This window comes from Symsagittifera roscoffensis, chromosome 7 (genome assembly GCF_963678635.1).
Source record: "Symsagittifera roscoffensis chromosome 7, txSymRosc1.1, whole genome shotgun sequence".
In the NCBI taxonomy this organism is placed as follows: domain Eukaryota; kingdom Metazoa; phylum Xenacoelomorpha; order Acoela; family Convolutidae; genus Symsagittifera; species Symsagittifera roscoffensis.
Genome location: NC_087068.1, coordinates 36,347,781 through 36,358,639, shown reverse-complemented (window position 1 = coordinate 36,358,639; position 10,859 = coordinate 36,347,781). Strand labels below are relative to the sequence as shown.

At 39.1% G+C, this 10,859-nt stretch overlaps 1 protein-coding gene across 1 annotated transcript; it reads right to left on the bottom strand.

The window, feature by feature from the left end:
* Window positions 1-1,981: 1,981 nt before the first annotated feature.
* LOC134852013 (cytohesin-4-like) lies at window positions 1,982-3,304 on the bottom strand. The gene has a single exon (XM_063868289.1). It carries the CDS (start codon window positions 3,302-3,304, stop codon window positions 1,982-1,984), a length of 1,323 nt encoding a protein of 440 aa, XP_063724359.1.
* Between the last annotated feature and the right edge of the window lie 7,555 nt (window positions 3,305-10,859).

Below are 10,859 nucleotides of genomic sequence, written 5' to 3'. Positions count from 1 at the left end.
ATCCGATGTCACCCCCTTTTAGAAAATCCTAGATCTGCCCCTCGCTGTAATATTTTTCTGGTATTGGGTTTTTTCCATACCTCTCAAAATATTGTCGTAGCTTTTCCATAGTGCTGCTTCGATAATCGGAGCCACTCACTAAATTGACCTGTTAGAAACATCAGCATTCAGAAATTATATGCCTGTTTCCCCTTGATTCTGTCAAAATCATTAGTTTTTAATTGCGTCTCTGCGATGGTACTTTACTTCCGTACAAGAACTTGACTTTAATTTTTTCAAGAGTTCTGCGTACACTATTTTGGATTATTACATGAATTTATACATTCGGCAGGTAGCTATTCGAACCCACAATAGTTTCGTTAGAACCGATTTCTAAATCCTTTTGGTCAAATGTAAATTTCCTATCTATAACTTTAACTACATTCCCGGGTTGACCAAAACTTCTTATCATATAATTTCCATATATGAGAAACTTCTTGTCATACAATTTCATACAATTCCATACGTACAGAAAATTGTATGAAAACTCTATGATAAGCATTTTTCCATATATGAAAATTTTATGATAGTGTGTTTTTCCATAAACAAAAAATTTTGATTTTTTCTTTCTAAATTTAGTTTCTGAAAAATTTTCGGTTGTAGTTGCAACTGAACACAAGTGACAAAGACCTTGGTTACTCAAACACCAAAGGTTGGCCGGTCTTGCATTGACAATGCATAGAAAACGACCTGAATATGCCTGTCTTTTACAATTGATATAGCAAAAGTAACAAACATTTATTTTTTGGCAGAATTTTTTAATGATGATTATTTTAAATTTTTGAATTTTCAAATTATGAGACATTGATCAAGGCATACACTAACACCCCATACAGAAAAAATAGGAATTTTCCGCGTTTTTGAAAAAAAAAATTTAAGTGAAAAGAAAATAAAAGCCAATTTTATCGTATCCTGGACTACGTTATGCACACAAAATGTTCAATTTTGCATGCAAAAAATTTTTTTTCGAAAAATGTTTGTTTGCGTACGAAATTCGATTTGGGGTTGAAAAAAAAACAAAAAATTTTTGGGCCAAAATTTCAAAATTACTTTGTGTCGCCATCAAAAAAAATGCCAGTCATACAATTTCCATATATGGGAATTGTATGATAAGCATTTTTTTCGAAAAACGAAAACCTCAGTTTTTATCACCAGACTGTTTTATTAGAATCAAACAGCCACAGAAACGAGTTTATACCAGTTTCCTACCATTTTTAGAAATTGTATGAAAACTGTATGACAAGCATTTTCCCACACACTTAATGTATGGAATTGTATGATAAGCATTTTCGGTGTATGGAGGTCAACCCGGGTTAAATAAAAATGATCTTTTGACATCAGATGGAAACCATGAAACTATGTTCACTTCGCAGTTAGCAAGGGTGTCTGCTTTTTCACTGTGATCCTGTTCGTCCGCATATAATTTATGAACATATGAACATCCACATACAGTATCCACACTTAATAGAACATCTCTATTAGCGTCTTTTTTGTTTTTACAAGATTTTGTCAGTTGTTTTAAATGGCGATTGAATGGTGGTGATTTGAAAGATAGCTTTCGAAGAGAAACTGCTCGCAGAGGCGTTGAGCTGAGAAGAAAAATCTTCAATAGTAATCTGGAGATCTACAAGAATCTGTATCTTAAATATGCAATTTTCCCAAAGGTGAGCGTGTGATTCTTGTAGAAAAGTGTGTTCTGATTTAAAAAGAATTAATTGTTATTTCTTAATTTTTATATTAAGATAGACACGAATTCCGGTCAAGTTAGGAGATAACTTTATTCTATCTGCTCATAATGCCATAACGCATCTGATTCAAACTGACACATCAAAAAATTATGATTAAATCATTAATCATTTATAAAAAAAATCAAACAAAAGTCTTACAAATTGCTACAGTTAAAAAAACTAATTTTTAGTCTTGTGTAAATTAAATCAAGAAGTTAAAAATTGAGATTTTTTCTGACGTTGGCGAGTGGTGATAGTCTACTTCGTGGTCCGACTGGGGTTCTCGGTCTGCCACAGACAGGAGCTCTACTCTCAAAGGACTGTTGTCTTCCGTATCTGCTGCTTCTGTTGTGACTGTCTGCTCCTCTGTCATCTTGTAGTCTCCATGATTGGAACGCATGAATCATGTCCACTTTTAGAGTAGAGTGAATTGCAGACACCCAACTGTCTCTCAGTTCCTCACTCGTCGCACTCATCAAGTACCTCCAGTGCTTTCCAGAAACTTGACCACCGTCTGAGTTGGACTTGGAACCAGTGATCATGGAGCCATCAAGACTGGTCAGCTGGAAGCAGAACTTCTTCTTGTCATGATCCGCTTTGCTCACTTCAAGGTTCTGCAAAACAATGATTCCTTTTGGGCTCGTTGTGGTATCGTCTGTGTAATAATAGAGAATATCCGAATGCAACACGAAGTATCTTCTAGTCCAGGACTTCCGTTCTCCTCCCTCTTTTTCCAGGAAGCCACTTTTGATCACTTTCACCTCGGTGCCTGTAGAAGAGTCCTGGTCGCGTTTGCAGTTGAACCGGAGTGGGTTTTCTTTGATCTCGCGGTAAAGCTTAACCATGTAGTCTCTTTGGATACCACCTGGATGCCAGTGCTTCACTTCATCGCATTGACCGAAATTAGCAAACTGATCTTCGGTCATTCGGTCTTTGGCCTTCACACTTGAGTTGTTCAAAGAGGTGTTGACGAAGACTACAGCGCCAGCCGCGAACTCACACACATCCTTCGTCCCGAAATGCTTCACAGCTTCGTCTTCGTTCTGCCGGAAGTAACTCTCAGAAATGCTTTTGTAAATAAATGATATGACGTTTGCCTCCGCTTCTGTGAATCGCAATGCTTCGAAACACTGTCGAACAGACTGTAACAAGTTAAGTCCACTTATGTTGATGCTGCAGATGTAGTGTTTCAGCACGCTTTCGTTTGCGGGCTTGAATAAATATTTGTGAAATTTTTCAATGTTCAAACTTGAAGAGTGCTCCCTGAGAAATTGTGACTTTTCATAACAACTCGACGCATCAGTAATAAGTTCAAGTTCTGCGATTGATGAGAAACATTCTGCGAATTTTCCGTTGTTGAAAAAATCAATCGCAGGTGCCAATTTAACTGAATCAGACTGTGCATCCACAGCAGATTGCAAATCTTTCAACAGGCGTTCAATCTCTGCGTATTTTCGTCGGTTTTCCTCTAGTTCGGCTCTTAGAACCAATAACTCCTGCTCTCCCTGGGCTACTTCATTTAGATGTTCACAGTCCATTATTTACATGCAGTCAATTCATTGCTTATAAATTCATCGAACAATTTCTAGCGGCAAGTTATTTTTTTAAATAATTGGTTTATTAGTTTTCGCCGCTTTTTGTAGGTGGTCTTGTTGCGTATGAAAAATACAGTGTTTTATCTGTACATTTAGTATTATCTCATTTGTTATTCTGAAGAATTTAATGTGGTCTGCATTAATTCTCTACTCTTATACGTGTTTACACATATATACTGTGTAGCATGTCTTTAAAATCAGAAAAAAAAACGACTGGAGATTTTGAAATGAAGCACATCAAACAAAAACAAGTCATCGTAAGAAAGGCATATAAAAGATTAATGGTTTTCAAAAGACTTCACGGACTGGAGATTTTGAAATGAAGCACATCAAACAAAAATAAGTCATCATTAGAAAGGCATATAATAGACTAATGGTTTTCAAAAGACTTCACATACTTTTTTGTGTTTTGACTTTCAAAGCCCGGGTCGAATTCGTCGAAATATGATCAGACAGAAGTCGGTCGACCAGCGAAATTTCCCAGACCAGAAATACTACCTGATTTTGGTCTGATGGTCGAACTTGGGTCGAACCAGGGTCGAATCAGGTTCGATCAACGTACCTCGAGAATAGTCAAAATTTATTCGAGCACCTTCGAAACGAACCTCGAGCACGGTCGAAACATAAATCGAAACATACCTCGAGCACGGTCGGAACATAAGTCGGACACAAAATACCTCGAGCACCTTCGAAACGAACCTCGAGCACGGCCGAATCATAAATCGAGCACGATCGAAGCACAAATTGAGCAACATCGAAATATACCTCGAGCATAATAGAAACCTAATCGCACACTATCAAGACATACTCGAGCACGGTCTTACCTCGAATTGGACACAATCATAATAAACATAGAGCTCGGTCGAATCATGAATCCGAAACGATCAGAACAAATCTCGAGCACGGAAGAAAAATGATTAGGACACGATCAGAACATACCTCGAGCACAATTGAAAGGTGAATCCGACACGTTCGAAACATACCTCGAGTAAGGTCGAAATATAAATCGGACACAATCGAAGCTGAACTTGAACACTGTAGAAACCAAAATTGGACAAGATCGAAAGATAACTTGAGCACAGTCAAAACATATCATAAATTGGACACGATCGAAACATACTTCGAGTACTGCAAAAAAAAAATAATTCAGACACGATCGAAAAAAAAATCCTTTGCATGGTCGAAACATACCTACAGCATGGTAGAAACAAAAAAACTGACACAATCGCGCAATAAATTGAGTACAGTCGAAATATATCTTGAGCACTGTAGAAACATGAATCGATTGCAATGCAAAACGAACCTTGAGCAAAGTTGAAAAATCAATCGCACATGATCAAATCAGACCTCTAGCACAGTCGTAATGCAAATCAAACAGGATCAAAACATACCTCAAGCACGATCGAAAATTAAATCGGACGCAATCAAAACATATCGCCAGCAGAAATAAAATTCATTTTATGCCCAAAAATTTAACGCCTGGCTTAAATGAAGTCTGAAGAATATCAAAACATACATCTTACAGCATTGAGAGCTATCACGCATACATTAGTTTAAAAACAAATACGAAAGTTGATATGCAAAGTAAACAGTTTTGTGCCCGCTCCAATCAGCCATTGTCTCAAAAAAATCTAAAAATGAGAAGTACTTGATTTATAAAGAGTAATTCTTCGGTAAATAACTCTTAAAACAATAATTTTCGCTTTTTTAAATCAACCTTAACAACAACAATTTATAACTGCAAACTCGAAGCAAGCTCTCAAAAGATTGGTATTTGCCCTTGAGACAACTTGCTTTTTTTGGAGGTCAAACTTATTCACGTCTGAATCGGATTTGAGAGAAAAAACAGTTAAAATGGTCAAATGTGTATATAGTCTCTCGAGTATATATGTATAAAGGTTAGCGTATGGGGGAATTCGAACCCGGTCGACCGGAGGTTTGCCCGATGTCATATACGCTAGGCAATAGTCCTGTTGTAGTAAAAGCTTTTCACTCTTATTTACGTTCGCGTTTACTTTTACGCTGCGACATCCTACACCACCAAAAACGCAAGAACTGGGGCTAGCTTGGCGATCAGTCGGGTAAGTTCGCTCGTGGCTGTGTTGAATTTGGAACTTGCGCATCCGTCTTTGCCGTAGTTAAGTTCAACGATGCGAGCAAGAGGGTAAAATCCTCGCGGGCTGTCGGGCTCAATTACTCACACGAGATCACCCGTTTTTAGATTTATGTCATATTGAGCTTCCAATTCGCGAGCTTGTTAATTAATTAGACATATTTCGTAGCCAATGAGACCATATAGTGTCAGCGTTTGACTGCGCGCTTACGTACCTTTTTTTATGATCGAGTATTCCCAAGGAGAGAGCGAAGGAAAACTTGCGAAGTACTACCCAAACAAAAAACGGTTAAGGTTTAAGGCTTCTAAATCACGCTAATTGGTAATTACCGGAGTGATCGGCCTTGCAAGCAAAGCCTGCTCCACTAAGCTGAGTGTTGTTCCTTAAACTACTTCTGTCACCCGCCTACTGCCTAGTATATCACGGAGTACACTTCCACTGCTACGGACGAGATACGCTCAAGAGTCGCCACGATGGGGTGCACTGGGAGGATTAAACTTCCAAGTTATAACTTTATGTGCAGAGACGGTTGGAGCCATGCTGTTCTAGTTCTTGATACATGTAAGAGGTTCCTTTTCTGCACCAACAAAGTAGGTTCCGTTATTCGACTAAAAAGTGCTGGGTGTACCACGGCGCTCGATGAATAGCTCGATGCTCAACACACACTAGCTTGTGTCTAGTGGTGCTATAACCTCGAGGTCTACAGCCCTGGTGGTGAGGCAAATGCTCTTTCGAATATTAAGATTATATGGTCCGAAATAGTCCACAACTGTGGAGGAAAAGGTGGCTGCATATACCCGAGGCGTTCGACAGGTAAATCGACCATAATCGGTGTGACTGTGGTTGTTTTCCACTTTCGACATGTAACGCAATGGTTTTCAGTAGACTTCAGCAGTCGAAGCAACCTCAGTATAGCTTACTTCAAGTTAATCACGGTGCGCATGTAGTCCAACCCTTGATGAAAATGCTGAAGGAGGAGGCGGGCGTCGAACAATCTGGGTTGTTTTCTATCAAACTTGGTACCAACATGCCAACTAAGCGACTTATGCGGCCAGCAGACCGAAGGATACCAGCCGGATCCAAGAACGGGGAGTACGAGGCAATCTCGCCATCACTCTTATTTGGTTCATCACATGCGAGTAATTTCATTTCAACGGGAAATGAGTCGGTTTGCGCAAGTTGTATAAGCTTCTTCTCCGCAATATCCAGCTCAAGATGATCGGTGGTTTCAATTCTGATACCGCAAAAATATGCATGAGACGGCAGAAGCCTTAACATAAAGGCAATGGTTAGCGTTTGCAGTGTAAAAGAACCAATTTTTCCCATTCAAATCCAAGATCTGGAGTTTTGATTGACGCAACAACGGTGATGAAGGTAGATGATGTCTCTATATAATTATCGAAATTGCATGACGAACCCTTTAACCGGATTTTATTGATCTCCTCTTGATAAGGTTTACACAACCAATCCTTAGTCCTAAGAACGATCGGTCCATAACCCAGCTGCTATCAATGACGGCTTCCAGAGGAAGCCCCCGTGTACCGGTATCAGCTAGATTATAGCCGCGCAGAACATGGTGTCACTCGTCAATGGTGGTAGATTCGTGTATTTCACCGAGGCGGTTTCCGACAAAGACAACTAAATTATCATTAGAATAAAGCCAACGCAGAATGGTGGTACTAATGGAACACATAATGATATCGTTCACTTTAAACGTTCCTGCTTTCACAGTTTCATTTTGTAACCGTGTGGCAAGAAGAGCAGCTCAAATTTCTAACTTGAGTTTTGGCAAAGATCTTATTGGCGCAACACGCGCTTTACCGAAGACAAAAAAGGTATCATTTTTGTGCGAGCTTATGAGTCGCCCGACGACACAGAAAACATCCTGCGAGCTATCACAGAACTTGTGAAGCTCGATACAATCCACAGGTTCTGTGGAGTAACTGCGGGAAGAGAGTCAGTTGACCTAACAGAAAAAGGCCGGAGTGCTAAAGAAACAATGTTTCCTTGTTTCTTCAAGTAAGTTATCATCCCATTTTTGACCCTTTATTCGCCATATTTCTTTATATAAAAGACGACTCATTACGTTGTACGGCGCATATAATCCGATAGGGTCGAATACCGAAGATACAAAACTCAAAACGGTTCGTTGAGTTATCGCCTTATCGAGAGGGCGATCAACACCTCGGCTCACAACCAATGTGTCCTTCACATGATCCAATTCAAAACTTGAGACGTGCAACGATTGTTCCGCATTACACATGGCTTTATCCGATGAAGGTGTCTCATTGACATCGGGATTCAAAGCGAATGTTAGTTCTTCAAAATTACTGTCTCATTGCGAATCATTGCGAATCCTATTTCTTCAAAATTACAAATTTCAATCATTTTGAACAAATCCCGACTAAATTAATGTCTCTGTACAAATCCAAGTATTCGTCCATAAGAAAATTTTCGGAAAACACTGATGCTGGATCACGATATGTGGACTGGTTACCAATTTCTGTTTTTTACAAAGCGTATTTCGCGAATGTCGGCGAGTCATGGGCACCGAATATATGGCGAGTGTCCTGATGGACTACCACGTCCGATGTGAAATTCTCCAGCCATAAAAAATTGAAGCGAAGATTGGTTGCGAACTCCTTACTGGAGAAATATACCCTCTATATATGCGGAAGCGCAATAGTGCAAAAATCAGGTTTTGGAGTAGGTCTGGACCCACCAATAGGGATTGATTTAAGGATGTGCCATGAAATTTAGCAGCCCGTTAAGGAAACGGCGCACCTTACACGGCTTTTTCAGATATTTAACTGGGTGGTATGGAAGGTACCACTCGTGATCTGTTTGCGAACGTGGATCATGTGGCTCGACCGTAACAACATGACCTTTTTTGATGTCCTCTTTTATTGTATCCGCAAATCTTTCGCGCAACCCTGAGTCTTTATTTAACCTTTGCTTCAAAATTTTAAATTGAGTAAGCGATGACTAATAATAGGTAGGCTTGTTATCAACACAAAGTAAAGGCACGGTGTATCTTTCACCATATTGGAATAATTCGGAGTTTAGGATGGATAAAGCGAATTTATCCGCGGCAGATTGGGCATCCGCTTGTGTACAGGATTCATAAGATTCCATTCCATATCAAGACTTTATCAGGTCAGTTAAAGAGGATTCTTCAACAGCACACTTACAGCACGGAAAAAAAACTGGCGGGGGCTATAATGGACCACTATTGACCCAACCTACCGGTAGGCGGACGAAACATGGTGAGTTACAATCTTCTCCTATGAGAAATTCGATCGGAGAACATAAAACATGATGCTAGTAATACTGTCCTAAGATAATTTCTACATCTTCATAGTTGCTCTTTAAGGCCTTTATTGGAGCTAGGTGAGGATATTAAATCTGCAACTCAGGTATATTGATACTTTCCGCACCTATGCGAATTGAAGACCTGCGACCTGCGGAATTGAAGACCTGTGTGCATTAATAGAAAATATTTCAACCGTCCCTGTGTTATTGTGTTACCAACATTTGATCCCTAGTTTGGAAGGAAGTCAGCTTGAGGAATAGTGGAAGGTGGCTAATAATTAACACAGACAAGAGGTGCTAGACAGAGAGGAATTGTAACTGATTCGTCCTTAAAATTTGAAGACAAATTTGATCTCGCGCAAGTTTGCCGAGAGGTTTGATGATTACTGATATGCAAACTAGGATCACTAGATGCTCCACGCCCAACGGTGACCGGAGTTTCCATGAAACTCAGGAATTGACGAAGAAATTTGGTTCTCAAAATTAACTGTGTTTTCGGGTTGGATGGCCGGAACAGTAGAAGTACGGTCTTCGATATAATCAAACCAGAAACCAGAACGATCCTCCTCCCTTTTTTCATCAAGTTGAAGACTATCATTTGTTAAACTTGTCCTATCTAACTTTTCAATCAAGGCAGATAGGTCATCTTCCATTTGCAATCATTCAATTTCGACTTCTTTTACCTTTCTCTTATGATTTTGAACTAAAGCCTCTAATTCTAATTCTAATTCATCTTACTGCTAAAATAACTTCAAAGCTACGCTGACCTCCCTGGCAAGTTCTTCTTGCAGCAAATTATTCAATGCAAGATTGCATTCTATCTCACTAGATTTCTTAGACTCCACTGCGTCCGTATAACGACTAGAATGTGAGCTTGAATCATAGGTTTTTTTGTTTGATTTCTTAGAAGCTACCGTCCACCTTCTGGAAGCAGTGCATCCAGTTTGAAGCGAAGATTTAGATCTAGTGTCTTCAGCTACATCAGTTTTCGGGTCTTTACTACGGTCTCCTTTACTTATGCATTTTCTAAGCCCAATTTAAAAGTTTCAACCTCCTGTAAAATCCTGTATTTGTGGAGCCAAAGATGCTGTTTGGGTATGCATTTGTCAGGGTTTTCGGCTTTCATGCGAATTGATTGATTTTCTCATTGAATTCAACTACCTGATCCATTAAAGTTTCATATTTTGCGATAACTGTCTCAGTTTTGGTCGGGTGCCTTTGATTTTCGGAGTATTCTAGTACGAGAGCATAAAATTTGTAAGGAACTTTTTCTATGGAGTCTCTGTTCTCAAACAAACTGTTCAATCTTTAATGTATCTTTTCTTCCATGCTTTTACCAAGTCTATTTGCTCGATGCTTTATAAATACAAACGAAGCTAAAAAGAACAATTTATTTGTATGGCATGAACAATTTACTTCTAAGACACGAAACATCCATTTGATTTAGGATAAACTCTGCAAATATAAATGGGAGTGAAACGTTTGAAAAATCAAGGAAGTTCAAAAACCGACTGGCAAGCTCGAGAGAGGCTCGGTTTACGAGCAGAACGAAGTCTCGCAGACAAAAAAAGAGATAATTTGCAAGTTGTCTAAAATGGAGACAATGAAGATTGCAACCAATGAAAAGGCCTTATATGTTCCTTGCTTGATAAAGCAAGCGCTAGAGACCTTGAAACCTTACAGTGCTTATTAAATTACGAGGGTGTTATAAGAGAAAGCTTAACTTTCAGGGGTAATAATTTGCTTACCTAAAATATCTGCCTTAAGCCTGTTTTGTATTTCTTTTTGGTTCTTAATTGGTAATCGTTTTCGCTTTTTACGGAGTTTGAGGCTGCTGAAGCTGGCACTGTAACGCTCCAACAAGAGGAGGGTCTTTAACTCAAGACAATTCTTCAACGCATTTTTTAAACAAAATGAGTAACTGATACTTAGCCTTACAATTGGAAATGAAGTCTTTCTCAACGTTAAGCACATGAATACCTGTTACAATTAATTGCTTCTCTCTATCCTCAGTATTGCTTCGTTGGCAGTAAACGATGGCACAAACGTTTTGCATGAACCATAAAAGCAAA